Source organism: Neopsephotus bourkii, unplaced genomic scaffold, assembly GCF_033783945.1.
Source record: "Neopsephotus bourkii isolate Nb327-2 ecotype Australia unplaced genomic scaffold, CSIRO-AGI_Nbou_v1 NB_1637, whole genome shotgun sequence".
Lineage (NCBI taxonomy): Eukaryota > Metazoa > Chordata > Aves > Psittaciformes > Psittacidae > Neopsephotus > Neopsephotus bourkii.
In genome coordinates this window covers 1,242,052-1,259,161 of record NW_026902112.1, presented here as the reverse complement: position 1 = coordinate 1,259,161, position 17,110 = coordinate 1,242,052, and the positions used below count along the sequence as shown (strand labels likewise).

Below are 17,110 nucleotides of genomic sequence, written 5' to 3'. Positions count from 1 at the left end.
CTAGCAGATGCCACTTGCCTGTTTGGGGGGAGAAAACTCAACAAAACTTATTTGCTGAACTTTTAAGTTTTTTAAAAATAGTATTGTTTTCTGCCCCCAAACTATGAAAGTGAGATTGTGTATCCAAGCATGAGTTAAATGTTGAGACAGTAATCTTGTTGAGATAATACTTCTCACTTTTTAAAATCATTTAAATTTATACCTTTATCTTGGGAGGCATAGTGTATCACAAGAATTATTCTCAATTGCTGGGTGGTTTTATCCATTTTCTGTTGTATTCCAAACAATGGAAGGATTGATTGTTTCCTACTAATGGCCTTGAAATAACCGTAGGTGAAAGAAGCAACTGGTAAATTATAATAGCAAAAAATGATAATGACCCTTATTTCAGGAAGGAACTTCTGCTATGGAGAACCTAAACGAGATGCAGTGTATGTGGTTCCAGACTGAATGTGCTGCAGCTTATCAAAGGTTAGGGAAGTACGGTGATGCCTTGAAAAAATGCCATGAAGTAGAAAGGGTAAGTAGGTGCAAACACCATCAATTTCTTTCCTAGTATTTCTTGTACACTAATAAAGGTATATGTTGATGTCATCAGCATGATTTTGTTTGCATGTAAAGTGTCCGTATAGTGGTTTTTAAAAACAGGTTAATATTTGATGATTTATTGCAGTAGATGTCATCCCTAGCTATTACATAGAAAAACAATTACTTGAAGTGAGAAATATAAACTATCATGTTGTGGTTTAAGCCCAGTCAGCAACTAAGCACCACACAGCTGCTTGCTCACCACCCCACTGATGGGATGGGGAGGAGAACTGGAAAAAAGCTAAAACCTGTGGGTTGAGATAAGAACAGTTAATAATTGAATTACAGTAATAATAATAGGAAATATATATATACAGAGAGAGAAATAAAACAAACCCAAGTGCTGCATAGTACAATCTCTCACCACCCGCTGACCAATACCCAGCCCGACCTGAGGAGCAGTCGGCCCCTTGCGGTAACTCCCCCCAGCTTACATACTAGGCATGACATGCTGTGGTATGGAATACCCCTTTGGCTAGTTTGGGTCAGGTGTCCTGTCTCTGCTCCCTCACAGCTTTTTGTGCCCCTCCTCACTGGCAGAGCATGAGAGACTGAAAAGTCCTTGATCAGGGTAAGTGCTGCTTAGCAACAACTAAAACATGGGTGTTTTATGAGCTTTGTTCTCAGAAGTCTGAAAAATCACATTATAGTTTTTGTTAACAAAATGAGATTTTTCTGGGTGGGTTTTCTTTCCCACTGAGAGGTTCTCTTGGACAGTCAGTATTATAAGGATATTGCTATGCCTGTGCAATATTGTCTGTAAATAATATCAGCTGTAACTGATGTATTCACCTCCATCTAATTAAAAATCAGACTAAGTGGAGGAAGTGCCTAAGAGTTTTGTGTTGTTTTTTTTTTTTGAAGCATTTTTTTGAGATAACGGATGATCAATTTGACTTCCACACATACTGCATGAGAAAGATGACTCTTCGTGCCTATGTAGACCTTCTGAGATTAGAAGATGTGCTCAGGAAACATGCATTCTACTTCAGGGCTGCTCGATCAGCAATTGAAATTTACTTGAAGCTCCATGATAATCCTCTTACCAATGAAAGCAAAGAACAAGAAGTGAATTCAGGTATCCACAATGGAGGTTCATGTGTGTATGACATGTGTAAAAGCTTATTAAGCTGAGTAATTTGTGTGCTAGAGAATAAATATGAGTTGTAACATACACAACTTTTTCCTGTTTTGTGTCACAATTTGATAACTGAGATCATAGATAAGATGCTACAACTTTCTTCTATTCTCCTCTCATCATATTAAAAAACTAGTGTGTGAATGAACCCAGCAGGAGTACCTTGGGAGGAGTGGCATTTCAGAATATTGAGAAGAAAAATCGAATTTAGCTCTGCCATTCATTCATTTAAACAAAAGATAAATGTCATTATCAGATGAATTATGAAGCAATGGGTGGATTTTCTGGGAAAGCAGTCTGAATTGTAATAATTTCATTTTGATTTAGTGTATTTAACTTACTACATTGTATAATTTTTCATGTAACTTCAGGATCAAAGAATACATGGGTAAGTGTGTATTAGCAAAATCAGTACATTTAGGAAACAATTTAAAGCAAGTGTTAAATGGAAAGCAGACTTCCTGAGGCAACCAGTGAGGTGTGGCTCACATGCAGTATGTCACAGAAACTAAGATGGGGAAGAGTAAGAAGTCACATCATGTTAGTTCATTTGCCTGCTGTGTGTTAGGATTCAGTAGGATCATGCACAGGGCAAAACAGCACTGTGTGAATGGGGTAGAATGAATGCTTGCTTCCCTGCCTCAGAATGGTGGCTAGTCCAGAAGAGATAGCGGTGTCACAGCCACAAAAAATGTGTTAGCCCCCCAACAGCCTATTCTTCTGTTCCTCACTATGATACTAATGCAGCTCCTGTTCTCAGACACCACAGTAAGCAGAGTGGAAACTACAGTATGATACTTGATAAACTGGTTAGGTCAGTGGGACAGCAAGGAAGGAGAAGAGGGGTGAATGGAAAGCCTGAAGGCTCCTCACTTCTATGTGAACCTGCAGGAAAACATGTTTCGTGTGTTCTGCTTTTCATGCAGCTGTCAAACCTGCTTGGTTTATCTAAATGTTAGTCCAGTCAAAATCTGAATACAGCAAGCAACCTAAATATTCGTATAATGATCCTGCTAATAGATGCCAGAATATTTTACCTCTTCTCACCCCAAATAATACCAGTTTTTGCTTGCATCCATCCATCCTTACGGCATTTGCAGGAAAGATTTTTAATTAAATTCTTTGTGTTTGTCACCTTGTTGATCTGTAGAAAATCTCTCAGCCAAAGAATTGAAAAAAATGCTTAGTAAGCAAAGAAGAGCACAGAAGAAAGCAAAACTGGAAGAGGAAAGAAAACATGCAGAAAGAGAGCGACAACAAAAGAATCAAAAGAAAAAGCGAGATGAAGAGGAGGAGGAAACTAGTGGGCCCAGGGAAGAGCTGATTCCTGAAAAACTGGAAAGGGTTAGCATGGTCTTTCATGTTAAATTCATGTGATTATCATAAAAAGCCTATAATATGGGATTACTGTCAGGTTCTCTTAAAAGAATCTGGTGGTTTTTATGAAATCTTTTTTGCACAGGAAGGTGTGTAGTCTGTTTACGCTAAAGGAAAGTAACATTTTTCCTCTAATAAACCAAAGTTCTATATTAAAATACTGTTACTTTAAATTTTGGTTTTTGTTTTTTAACATTATGCATCCTTCATTAAAATAGATACTGAGCAAAAACATGGTTCTTGCCTCAAGAATTCTGGGTTTCATACATTGAATAGAAGAACTAACAGAAATATGTTTGCAGTTCACCAAATTTGAAGACATGAGCCATTATATCTCTAAGCACAAAGGATTGTCTCCTTTGTCACACAAACTTCAGAAGTTTAAGCTTGCTGTCTAAGGTGGTTATATTTCATTGTTTGCTAATGCTAAATTACAACAACAAGTGCATTACATAAGCTATGCCAGAGTTAGTAATGATGTTGACTTTGTCAGCATGAAGTGATGAATAAACACTCCTAATCTTGCTGGTCAAATAAAATGTTCTGATTCAGTTTAATTCGGAAAACTCTCTACAGTTCACCTTTGGCCTCTGAGTATTTAAATGCTCTGAATAGCAGAAACTATCTTTGGTAGTTTTTATTTGATTCATATTTTAAGCTTTAAATTTCACTGTGTTTTTATTAAAACAGGTAGAAAATCCATTAGAAGAAGCCATTAAATTCCTTATACCACTTAAGAATCTTATTGGAGATGAGATAGAAACACATTTATTAGCGTTTGAAATATACTTTAGAAAAGGTAAAGTACTGCATAATTTTATTTTTGCTCTACAGAATTGTAACCCTTCACTGCTGCCTGGGTTACCTGAGTGTACCCTAAAGTGGTCTGGAATAGGTATTTACTTGACTGAAACTGGGGTTGTCATTATATGTAATAATAGTAAGGGGGAAATACAATTTTTGTTTAGCCACCCTTAAAACAAGCTAAAAACCCTAAGACAAAGTTGTAGTATATACTAATAAACCCTGTAGAAAGATATTTGCAGTGTGATCTTAAACTATCTAGGGAAAAACGAAGCCAAACAGATAGTAATGTTATGTAGTGTTGTCAGAGTTTGAGTAGCAGGCATTTCCATTTTACTAAGCAACTTGGAGGGGAAAAATAAATGTCCTTTCTAATTCTGTGATGTTTCTAATGTTTGTACTAGATTTACTAAAGTAAAATAGTAGTTGATATAAAAAGTTCCGTATTCTTAATCTTGGTATGTTTTTGTGTTTTCTCCTTTCCACAGGAAAGTTTCTGTTAATGTTACAGTCTGTCAAAAGAGCTTTTGCTATCGACAGTAATAACCCATGGCTACATGAGTGCTTGATTAAATTCTCTAAAGCTGGTATGTATGTAGGAAGTATGCATGTATAAAGATACAGGAGGTTATACTGTACAAGGATATAATCACATAGTTTTTGTAGTGTATAAATGCTCTTGAAACAAACTGATGATGAAAAATAAATGTGTTTTTTTTTTTATGCTAAAAGTTAAGAAAGCACAGGCTGTGTTACACAGGGTACTGTGTTTGTATTATACTCCTTCCTCCATTAATCGAGTAGACTAAATAACTCATTATGGCTACATTTCACAGAGTAGGTGTTCCAAAGATCACTGAAATTCTTAAGTTTTAAGGAAATAAGTGGCAGATATGGGGGAGAGATTCTGACAGAAGCAAAGTACGTGTTGTGAGCTTGTGCCCTGTCATGTTAACTTTCTGCTGCCCTTTATGAATGTTTTATCTATAAATGCATCACTGATGCTTGTGTTGACCTGTTTTGAACTGAAATTTGTGTTTATGTGCCCAAATTTTAAAAATGGGAATTTTACTAGTGACGTTTATGGTTTCACACTACATTCTACAGCTGTTTAAATGGCTTTTTTGTTTCTCTCCCTCTTTCTTCCCCCTTCTAGTATCTGACCATAGTAACCTCCCAGAAATTGTGAGCAAGGTCCTAACTCAAGAAATGCAGAAAATCTTTGTTAATAAAAACTTGGAAAGTTTTAATGAAGAATTTCTCAAACACAATGCTACCTCCATTCAGCACCAGCTGTCAGGTTTGTTTAACTTTTTAATGCTCTTGAAAAGGAGATGACTTAAATCCAGAATCTTAATCTGCAGTGCATAACTTACACATAAAACCAGTAAGGCAGAAATTAACATATTTACATTGTGGGTTTTTGCTTGCTTTTACAATGTTAAAAAGAATCAAAACCCAGCTCATTCACTTTTTTTATTAGATACATAAGGAACCTGTTTCTTACCTCCAAAAAAATGTGATCAAACCACCACAGATACTCAAATATGGAAGCAACATCATCGCTCCTGTTGCAGCTTCTAGTTTGAAATTATTAAGAAATACCAGAAAATCCAATACATTAGAAGCAGTGCTTTTCCCTGTTACCAGCTGGAATGTCTCTGTTCCTTCTCACAGGTTTGTCAAGTAGCAACAGCATCAATAAAAATTATATGACAAACTTGTTACACTGCTTCTGTTTTTCTTCTTCATGGTCAACAATTAAGGTGTTGAAACGTGGCACTCTTAGGCTATTTGTGCAGAAGAGCTGTACGTAGCTGCTAGTAGGGTACAAATGAGTGTCCTCTTAGCTTAAAATGTTTACCAGTAAAAAAATTGCAAGCAGAATTTTAATTGCTTTTGAGTTTCCATACCATAGCTTGCCAGACTTTAAGCAAAATGTGTCAAACTTAACCTAGATAATGACAACTCAAACCCACACAGACTCAGTCTAACAATTTTCTGAAACCTTCTGGACACAAAAAGCAATAAGAACTAGGAAGCTTTACTTAGGAAAACATATTTAATAATTGAGGAAATCAGTTGAGCAGGAAGAGACAGTATACTCAGAATGAGGGTTTTTCACTTTTTCAGTAAAATTATTTCTTAAGCCTTTTGTTCCTTGTAGTAGATTACATAGTGGGGTGTGTCTGGACGTTGTATTTGTGACAAGTACATGAAATGCCTATGTATTCATTAAGATGACAAACTAAGGCAGCTATGAGAAAAAGAGCAACACAGTTTCTGCAGAGATGCCAGGCCAGTTTCAATAAACTCTTTGTGGTCTAAGAAGCTGTATAGTTAGGTTAATGCAATGTCTTTCTTCTCACCAACATAGTCTAGTCCAAGCAAAGAACCAGACTTTTGTTACACTTTCTTTGTATCTAAGCTGTTTTACTTGGCTCCAGGTTAGTAGCCCAGCTTGGTCTTACTGTCTGCCATACGGACATATACTGCTCTGAATTTCTTCTGGACTGTGTTCCACAATTGTTTAGTAACTCCATTGTTCACTTACTCTGAATTATTTTAAACAGTATTGGAGGTATCTCTGAGAATGTGTCTTTTACTCCTGCATTTGTAGGATGGGTTTTATTTAGCCTGCCGATTTAAGGGCTGGCATTAATGTACTCTTCATGTCTGTTTCTTGACTGACAGATCCTCAGTAAAGTGAGGCATTTCACTTCTGCAGAAGCAGATCTCCTGTGTTAGTTGATACTTAGCTTCTAATAAATTTCAAAGTAGCTTTAGCTTTGTTAGTTTTAAAGGAGGGAATAAGGGAGGAAAAGAACGTTTAATAAAGCTTGCAAGAAGTCCTTACACTGGATTCTGTGTGTCTGCCTATTCAGTGCTCTTTTAGGACTGCTGTTAGGTAACTGTTGTGTTCTTTCTCGTGATCAGGTGCAAAGATGATGTATTTCCTGGACAAATCAAGACAAGAAAAAGCAATTGCTGTTGCTACTAGGTTGGATAAAAACATGAGAGACAAAAATGTGAAGGTAAAAAATACATCATTTAAAGCCAAAAAATCTGTAGGTTCTTCAATAATGTATGCTTAATTGTGGGATAATGTACATGCTTCATATGATAAATTATTAATATTTAAAATAATGAGATTTCAGATTTTGTCCCCTAACCATAACTATAAAATACCTGAATATCAACAGAGAACGTGCTTGCTCAGATTAGTGTTGTTTAATAATACATCTTTTTAGTAATAATACATCTTTTTAGTAATAATACAATTGTAAATCACATTTATTAACTATTACTTTTGTTTCTTCAGACATTAACAAAGGTTTTTGAGGCACTGCTTGATGGCAGTTTTGGAAGCTGCCACACTCAATGTGAAGAATATCAAGCAGCATGTCATAAACTGTTTCCTTATACGTCTGCCTTTATGCCTGCCACAAATGAGGACGATAGCAGCATTGCATCTGTGAATCATACAGCCATTAACCATGATTTGCTTTCTAATGAAATTTGAAGTAGTGTGTGCAAGCCAGTGTGTGTGTGTGTATACCTACATGCACACATGTATACAGAACTCTTGACTCTCATTACATGCTGGCTGGATACAGATCAGGGTTACTTTTCCAGGTTGTATTTTAAAACTTTAACAGGTATAAAACAAAGTATTTGGATAGTTAAATGAAATGGATTATGCTATTAGTTTTTTTTTCTCCCAACAAAAACTGCCAATATTTATGTAAACATTATCCTTAATCAGCATTTTTCATGTTTATACTTGTACAGTTTTAAGTCTTTTAATAATCCATCAGCCTTCCCTCACAAAAATATGGATGTTAAAGACTGCTTTCACGTAAGTGTTGTTACATATACAGACAAATGTGATCATATCTTGTTAATAAATTATCATTTGAGCATTTTTAGCAGATTAAGACTGAAGTGCTGCTTGAATTGCCCTCTTTGTCTTTTACTGTTCTTCAAGGGTTTTTTCTGTTGCGGTCCCGTATCCCCCCACCCCTTTTTTTTTCCTTTTTAATCTTTGGTCATTTTGGTTTCTTTGGAAGCCCAGTGACAATGAGAGCATTGAGGGTTTGCATGTTTTTGTCAGGTGTGTGTCTTATATGGAACCAGTGTTGATGCATATGAAGATTGTGTAAAAAAAAAAAAAAACCAACAAAAAACAAACAAAAACCCCCCAAAAATTAAGAACCCCAAAACCCCCCCAAAAACCAACCCGAACAACAAAACCTCCAAACTAAGACATTTTAAAAACTATTCTGTCTACCTTGTGTTCCACAGCTATTGTTTTCTTAAGTTTCTGGTCAGTTTAATATTTTTGAGTATCCTTAACCAATTTCCTGAGAAAACATAATTTGCTACTGTTGTTTGTCCTTTGTTCCACCTTCCCCTTCCTCCTCTTCCTTCTGGTTTCTCCCATCTGTCCACCTATTGATACTTAAGTTGAAAAAGCTGCTCCAGTTTTGGGCAAACACTGAAGGTACAGTAATGGGGAATACAGTTCTTCCTTACATCATAAAAATTCACTGGTAAGTTTACTGTATTACCTCCATTAAAAGTCTTAGTTGTCCACTTACGGCTAATACTCCAGTACTTGTCATGCCTATATGCTATTGGTTTAGGTGCTGTGAAGCAAATAGTACATGAGGAGTATGTTTTACATTTAAAAACCATTTAAGGGAGCACAAAGAGGCTGACTACAAATCATAACAAACGTTTTTCTTACTTCGTATTCTGGTGCATTAACTATTAAGTATACAACACATCAAAATGGAAGCCTGACTCTTAATATACCTATTTAAGGCATAGTATTGCTGGACAAAATGGCTAAGTACCACAGCTTTACATTCTATAAAAACTGTTATCAAACGTAACTATACTGTGGCTTGTACAGAAAATCGGTTTTCTGGAAACTGTAATGGAATCATTCAATCTTGGTTTCTTTTTATTTCACTGCAATGTAAATAGTTTCAGTAATATTAACTAGCCCCTCAAAGGCAGATATAAGTTCATGAAGAGGGGATTTTATTAAGACAAATAAACTGTTCTAATTAAAATTCTCCTTTGTGTGTCATCTGTTTAGATTAAAAATTGTTGAATGGAAAATTCACTGTAAAATATTGCCAACATATGGTATGCTGTAATAAATTATTTTGTACACACTTGCCTTTGGTTTGGAATCTTTGCATATTTGTGGGCTTCAGCCCATCACTTTCATCAGTTTTATTCTATTCGGTTGCAACATTTGCTGCTATAATGTGAACTGTAAGTAGTTAAGGTTAAAAAAAAGTCATTTAGCACATCGAGAGCTGTACCTCTGTATATAGTAACATGCTACCCTGAGAAATAGGACAAGATGGTTTTTGTCTTGTGTATTCACCATGTGCCATTTGCTGTGGAATGATTTCCTCAAAGGTATCTCAAGCAGGTAGAGGGAATTGTCCATAATGGGATCACTTTGGCTCAGCAGTGCCCGGGAAGCATTTTTATCAGCCTATGTAAAGTGAAGGCATAAAGTGGGGCTGTGGTCTTGTCTTTTATAGTGATGGCACAGTGCTAGAGATTTGGTTCAGGCCTTCAAAAGAAGATTGTAGCCTGAGAGAGGTGAGACTGAAACAGCCCTCTGGGGTCTGTTTAGCCTGACACTTTAAATCGGGCTTGAGCAAAAATACCTGGGGTATCTTTTCAGCAGTTTATTCCTTGAGGAAGTAGATGAAGTCTAGAAATTAGCACTAAGAATTGTGGCAACTCTGTTGAGAATTCTGAAAATACAAAAACTCGATTCTTCTGTCACCCAGTGTGTGATTTGGTTTTCCTTGGAACTGCAGGAGGCAACAGCTGAGTTTTCTTCAGGACTGTCATTCCAGGTGTGAACTGCTTGGCATGATAGATGCTTGGCAATCCTATAGACTGTTGCAAAGAGAGACTAGGCTAGTATGGGAAGGGTACAAAAATAATGGTAAATAACAGGCATCAGGGAAAGGTCTGTGGGGTTTTTTGTTTTGTTTTTTTTCAGTAACTTGAAATAGAAAAGGCATCAAACTTAACAGGCCTGTTACGTCATCCGAAAAAAATGTGCTGTAATACATGAATGCTAGGTGTTCATGTCACAGAATTGCATTTCAGTGTTTGAGCTTTAAAGTACATCAGCTGGTCTGGCCCTACGCTTGCTTTCATACTGCCATTTCATTCTTGTTTCCTTCATCACTTTGTTGCCTTTTTTTTCCCTTCCGCAATTTCTCATCTCAATGTAATGCACTTTGACAGTCAGTTACAGTCATTCTTACTCCCTTCTCCTGTCCATTAACTTCTTTCCTCCTATAGCAGATGTGACATCTCAGGTGGTAGCTTCTCTTTTCTTATCAGTCTGTTGGTATCAGCGCTTGGCTGCATGAGGAATTTGTCAACAATCCAGATGAGTCAGCGTGTGTGGGTGACTCTGAGGTTTAAGAGCCTCACACCTTCCTTCGCCCCAGCACAGTTGCACCCTACACCTGATCTCAGGTGCCAAATCTGAGACTGGCTATCCTCTCTCATTTGAGGCTAGTCCAAAATATTCTAGGCTAAGACTGGGATATTACTTGTTTTCAGCACCACTGTTCCATTGACCCAGAGAGGTGGAAGAAGTGGCCTGTTTATGCTACAAATCTCCAGTAACTGGCCTAGCCAGAGGAGCTGGGCTGGATGGGGCTTTGGGCAGCCTGGTCTAGTGTGAGGTGTCCCTGCCCATGGCAAGGGAGTTGGAACTAGAAGATCCCTTTAAGGTCCCTTTCAACCCAAACCATTCTGCAATCCTATAATTTAATTTTGATTGCTATAAATTATAGTAAAGAAGTTCACTTACCTGTCTTGTTTCATGCATCTTGGAAAACCTTTTGTTTTGAGCTGTTTTATTGTGGCTTTCTTTTATAAATCCTTCCCACATATCCTTGCACAAACCAAGTAATTGTGTTAATGACATAAACCTCACAAGAACTCGTTGACCAAGCATCCAGTCTCGTGTAGGGTCCTGCAGTACTACTGCCATCATGAGTGAGTACTGCCCTCCTTCCCTTCTCTTGTTGCCATAAACAAGCAGGCAGGTGTATCCCAAGGCTTACAAGCTTCTTGTCATAGGAATAAGCCTGTTCCTGAAGCCTAGGTCCCGGTGGAAAACCCTGTCCCTGATATTCATATTGATAACAAAGGTTTAGTCCAGAGTTAGTTAAGAGTGGTTGGGGCAGCTTCTCCCATCTCAGCTCTAGCATCTGCAGACTTCCCAAACAAGGCATCCCTCAGCTAGGAAGAGGTTAAGCTTTAGTTATGACACAGAAGATTCAAGCATAATAATGTTCTTATGTCTGAATGTACTTACCGCTTTACTATTTCCACAGCACTTCTATATTGACTTTGGCATATTTTCACATCTACACTGCAGATGTTAATGAACAGTTGGTAGTTCATGGATTTTCCACTAGAGGGAAGCCTTACATCCAGAATATTTTCATAGTAAGGAAAGGCTGCAGTCTTGTTTACTGTCAGGTGTTCTGTAAGTAAGGGCATATGAAAATGCCTGTCTTCTTTTTCCTTTCAGGCAGTGGAGGGGGTCTTCAGTGTGTTGTATGTGTTTAAATGCCTGAATCAGACTCCTAATTGTATAGCCGAGCTGTCTGTGGGCATTGATTTGGGAATCTGAAGTTGAGAGCGTAGTTGCTTGGGCTTTTGTCATACTAGCTGAGAATAGAGACACTGGAAAAGCACACTTGGCCCCACAGATGATCAGGTTGGCCTTTTGGGAGATCCCATGTCATGTATGTATGCATCAGTCAACCCAGTTCCTGCCTTACTCTCCTCAAGCTGCTGGAGAGGGGCAGAGTGAATTGGCCTTGAAGATTAGCCCTCACTCCAGTTAATTTGTCATGGGCTAAAGACACTGCTCACCACTCAGACTTTGCTGCTTAAATGTATTTCAAGTCTAGACAAAGTACTTAAGAACGTGATTCAGAGGAGGTTCAGGTTTTGAGAGGTTCGTAGAGGTATCTTAGGTATGCAGTGAGAAGGAAATACATGGTCTTTTCAGGACTGATTTCATATGATATATGGTCAAACTTAGAGCAAACCAGGAAGTGAGCAGGACCAGAGCAGGAGCGGTCTTCCTGTTCCCCATACAGCATGCCTACTACAGAGCAGTCCTAGTTCAAGACTTGTGGTAATAAACTGTCATAAAGCCTATCTATAAATGTGAGCCAATTATACCTGCATGAGGCCTGGCTCTGTAAATGGTATTGTAAAAGATACCCAGGGATCTACAGAAGGCATCAGGCACCAAAGGAGTCTGTTAACTGTCACTGGTGATATTGAATCAAATTTTAGCTAATCTACACACTTGATTATATTTGAAGTGAGCTCAGAGAGTATGTGAAGTTGGGGAAACTTTTACTTCTGCACATCTAAATGCCTTTCTAGGGAAATGCAAACCAGTGAACCAAAGCAGTTAGATTTGCCATGGCTGAATTTATTACTTTGGGTTCTGTAGGAAAGACCACAGTTCATCTGCTCAGGGTTAGAGTGCCAATCCAAGTGGTGAGGACTGGTGATGTACTGGTACTTAGCTCTAAGCACTTAGCTCAGGCTAACACACACATGTTTCAGCACCATGGCAGGTTACACCTCAATGTGCAGAGCTTGTTTTTTAAGTGTCCACAGTGGCAAGACCTGTGTTTTTCAGTAGTATGTTATGTTCAGTCGTGTGTGGGGGTTAACAGCTATCCTTTTGTGTAAATGATCTGATTCTAGTTTTGTATGCAAATCCTCTGCTGTAGAAGTAGAGCTTGTGAGTCAGTGCTGGGCAGTATGGAGTAGGTAATTCTGAAACCCTGTTATTTATGAACTAGAAGTTGGAAATAGAAAATGACTATATGGAAGAAGTTGCTGCCACAGATCCTCCCTCTGGCTGGGAGAATTAGAGCATGGTTTACTTGACTTTCATTTGTGAGGAAAACAGGATGCTGCTATGGATTGTCACAAAAATTATTATCCCAGGATGCTGGGGAAAAGTGGAAAAAACCCCAGGGCTTTTAATAATAATTCTTAAATTGGAATGCAGTTGTCTCAGAAGAAAGAACTGGATGCAGTACACGGTCACTGACAGTAACACGGGTTCTTTTCTTCCCATCTACACAACCCCTGTGCACTCATAACAAGAGAGGCCCCAGTGGACTAAAGCATCATTATTTCCCAACCATAAATATGCAAATCCCCATTCCTTAAAGGAGGGTGATTTACTGGCTAACCAAAGCTCAGGGATTACTGCTTTTGTCCTACATTTGTATGGTGACTGACTCAATGGGGCCCTGGTCCATGACTGGCACTTCTGCAGCACAGATAAATGAAGAGCTCCACTTCTGTTCTAACATATGCAACCACATGCCTTCAGCAAACAAGAGGTCTCCTTTTGCCTCCTCCTGCCTTAAAGCCAACAGAGCACAGCAGGGAGGGCAAGACTTGATTTTTACAGCCGCCTTTGGTAGTTTGCTTCAGTGGGGTGAATGGGAACGACATGCTGCACCCCCTGCCGTTCCTGGTTTCCCTTATTCTTGTGGCTGTACTGGTCTGAATCCCTTTGAGATTCATGCAATACAAGAGAAAGATGCTTCTGGACCACGGAAAAACCAGATCATTGGTTTAGTCACACAACGGCAAGTAAAACAGACAAAATGAAAACCCATGTGCATTCTCAAAAAAGAAAACAAAAACCCACCACAAAACCCAGAGGATATTCAGTGTCCCAGGAAAATCTTAACAGGAATTCTTCCTAGGCAAGCAACATAATTCTTGCCTTGGATGTGGTTAGTATCTTGTTGGCCAGGTATTTTGGCCACAAGTATATTTTACTATTATTATAATCATTAATTACATCAATTTAAAGGCTGTATTTTTTGGCCAGGTTTAAGGCTCTGGAAACCCACAGTCCCCAAACAATGTTGGATATGAAGTACAAGATTCCTGAACCAGACAGGCTACGTGTATGTGACTGTGCAAAGTATCATAATAGAACCAGTATAAAATGCATCATTTTTAGTCAGAGCAAATAGCACTGATATAAAATACATCTGCCTGAAAATTCCACTGCCTTTTTATTTTGCTTATGGAGGAGATTAGTTAGGAGAAATGCCGTATTTTAATACATAAGAGCTCCCTGATACGTTTCACTTCATAAGGTGAAACTTAATCAGTTTCCAATGTGGTTTGTGTGGCAGATATTTTTAATGAAATACAAGCCTCTTAAGCCTGAAATTCCCATTTGTTTCTTATATGTAATCATGCACTGTTGAGTCATCATTCCTTCTCCTGACAAAATCAGCATCTTTTTGAAGTAGCACAGTATCCACCTATCTTAACTCCTCAGTTTATTAACAATCATAGCAAAAGCAGGTGTGAAACAACTGTTTTGTATTTGCATTTGAAATGGTGCAAAGTTCTTGATGGAGCAGTAGTTATGAAAGGGTTCAAAGCAAAACTGCAGGAAAGTGAAGAACTCAGCTTCTCCGGTTCATGATCTAGCACATTCATATACACCAACCCTGCTACAGTAGCAGTAGCATCAGGTGGAGGTAGAAACAGTGGTTTTCTCTGGGCTAGAGCCCACATCTGAACGCAGAAAATAAAGTTGTGACATTGCATTCATATGTGTGATTTTTCCTTTCTCTTTTTCCTCGCATTGCCCTTTTAAAGTCATATGTACTGGTCCTGGATTCTTTTGGACTGCTTCTGCTGGAGGAGAACTTCCTGGAAGAGCAAACTCCTTCAGTCAGTCTTGTGCAGTCTCATGTCATCCGCCCATGCAGAGGATATGTGCACAGCCTTGTTTTCCTGAAAGCAGAGTCAAAAGGAGTGAATTTCCTCACTTTCAGTTGCCACACAGCACTCCAGCTGCCAGGCTCTCTGCCCTTCCTGACTTGCTGCCATGGACCCTTTGCTTACATTTTGTCTTGCTGTCTTGTTGGCTTTTTGACCACTTCTCTCTGCTTGTTCTTTGGTTTCTCCTTTGCGCTGCAAGGGAAAAACTACTAGACAACATCCATCTCCTTAACACGTTAAGATCCAGAAACACTAGTACAGCTTTCAAGCAGTGTTTTGGTTGGTTTATCCTACATCTGAAGCAATCTCACTCAAACTAAACTGTTCATTCCATAGATGGCAATATAGGTTACAATTACACCTATTCAGTTCAACAACCTTTAATCCAGCTGCGGCAATAGTGATTACATCTAAACTGCCATAAATGTATTTCAGAGTCAATACTCTATGTAAATGTATTCATTCAAAACTCCAAGAGGTTCTGCCTCTTGTTACAGAAAGACGGAGGAATGAAAAACTGCACAGGCTGTATTGTGTTTGCCTTCAGGAGCTTAATTTGACAAGCTGAAAAGTTAGAAGTGGGATGAGTTGGAGAAAGTGAGCTTAGGTTTCGACAGAATTCAGCAGGATGATGTATGCTTTGCTCCAGGGCCATGGTCATGGGTGGCAGTGAGCTAGTCCATGAGTTTCTACCCAGTGTGCATCAATTAGAGGGAGAGAGAAAATCAAAAGAAACTACATCAGTTGGTATTAAATCCAAGTTCAGGTTTAAGTTCTACAGAAAAGCTTGGGAGAAGAGAAAGGAAAATGATGTGAAATATCTCTGGAAAAAGAGTTCTTTGTGGCAGATTTTCACTATTAATTGTTCTGCTGTAAGTCACTCTTCTCACTGGTGTCATAGATTGAGCTACAGGTCAATACCAGCCTGTATTTAGACTGGCTGGAAGCAAATGCAGGTTCTTATGCTTCTGATGGTAGCTAGGTAGCCTATGTAAAATTCATGGCTTGTCTCAGCCAAGTTTTAATTAGGCAGCTGTCCTCATTACAGAACAAGTTTAGCAATTCACTCACGTAGGCAATTTGACTTGCAGTGTGAAGGATAAAATAGACTAGAGTATTAACCACCATCTCACGCTTCAAAAGAGCATCCTGAGGGCAGGGATGTGATGCACTGAAGAAGGAGACAAGTTATACCGATGATGTTTGGTCTATTCCTGCTCTGTGGCCCAAGGAGTTGAGTTTCCCTGTGTGTCAGTCTCACTGGCACCTGTGCTTTTTCATCCACTGCCAGTTTTCATCTTCTTCCTTCACAGCTGTCTGAATCTGGGGTTCCCTTGGTCTCCTTCAGCTACAAGTTCAGCAGTGATGGGCTTCTGTTTGGGCTGGAAAGGATCTTAAAGCTCATCCAATTTCAACCCCCTGCCATGGGCAGGGACACCTCACAACAGACCAGGTTGCTCAAACCCCATCCAGCCTGGCCTGAACCCTGCCAAGGATGGGGCAGCCACAGCTTCTCTGGGCAACCTGTGCCAGTGCCTCAGCACCCTCATAGTGAAGAATTCCCAGGTTTTATGTGAAATATCTACTTTAACCACCTGGTACTGTTAACTTTTGTACAGAATTATTATTTTCACAGGCTGAAAAATATTGGAAAATACACGGAAACGTTATATTTGGAACTCCAGGCTGCGTCCATGGGCAGGGATCGATCAGTCTGGCTTTTATCTAGCTCCAATAGCAGTGAGAAGATGGGCTTGGATTTCAGAAGACATCTGCTTTTTACTGTGGGAACCTGGTGCTTACACAACAGGATTGATATTTTGGGGTACTCTTGATATTCAAAGTGTTGAAAAGAATGATTGATTAGACCACAACTTTTCAGCCATTTCTGACTTGCAAATCCCCCTCTCGGCAGCTCCAGTTTCTGCATATGTGCATATGGGGCCACATAGGTCCTGTGGATTTTAACCTACTTCCAGTAAATCTGTCTTGATCTTTCCTGTCTTACGTGAATGCCTCAGAAGTTGTTCATGGATCTGTCTGGGTTACGGTTTGAAAACCACTGGATTAGTCAACCTGCAGCACCAATACATATGTGAACCAGTCCTAGGCTTCTCTTTGGTGTAGCAAGAGTTTTGTGTCCCAAATTACTGTGTTTCACTTATAAAACTTAGTACCCTGTGAGCTGTGTGACTTGGCTGTATCAGAGTACCTGCTAAGGTTCTGAAAGTCTTTCCCTGAAGCACATCTACAGGCAGGATTTGTTGATTTAAATAGCTATGTGGCTCACAAGTCAGTGAGGTTAAAAATGCAGTAGGAAACCACTGTAAACATTGCATC

The 17,110-nt window shown here is 38.9% G+C and overlaps 1 protein-coding gene across 2 annotated transcripts in view; it reads left to right on the top strand.

Moving 5' to 3' along the window:
• The window catches only part of NAA16 (N-alpha-acetyltransferase 16, NatA auxiliary subunit), a 63,280-nt gene extending 55,158 nt beyond the window's left edge, over nt 1–8,122 (top strand). The window contains exons 13-20 of one of the 2 annotated variants that reach the window (XM_061374264.1): nt 392–520; nt 1,453–1,666; nt 2,877–3,070; nt 3,794–3,902; nt 4,396–4,494; nt 5,064–5,207; nt 6,845–6,942; nt 7,230–8,122. In XM_061374264.1, the coding sequence (XP_061230248.1) occupies nt 392–520; nt 1,453–1,666; nt 2,877–3,070; nt 3,794–3,902; nt 4,396–4,494; nt 5,064–5,207; nt 6,845–6,942; nt 7,230–7,430 (1,188 nt within the window). In that variant the 3' untranslated portion in view covers nt 7,431–8,122. Of the gene's footprint in view, nt 1–391; nt 521–1,102; nt 1,160–1,452; nt 1,667–2,876; nt 3,071–3,793; nt 3,903–4,395; nt 4,495–5,063; nt 5,208–6,844; nt 6,943–7,229 lie in introns of those variants that run through there. The other variant, XM_061374265.1, reaches the window with a different exon arrangement.
• The last annotated feature ends 8,988 nt before the right edge of the window (nt 8,123–17,110 follow it).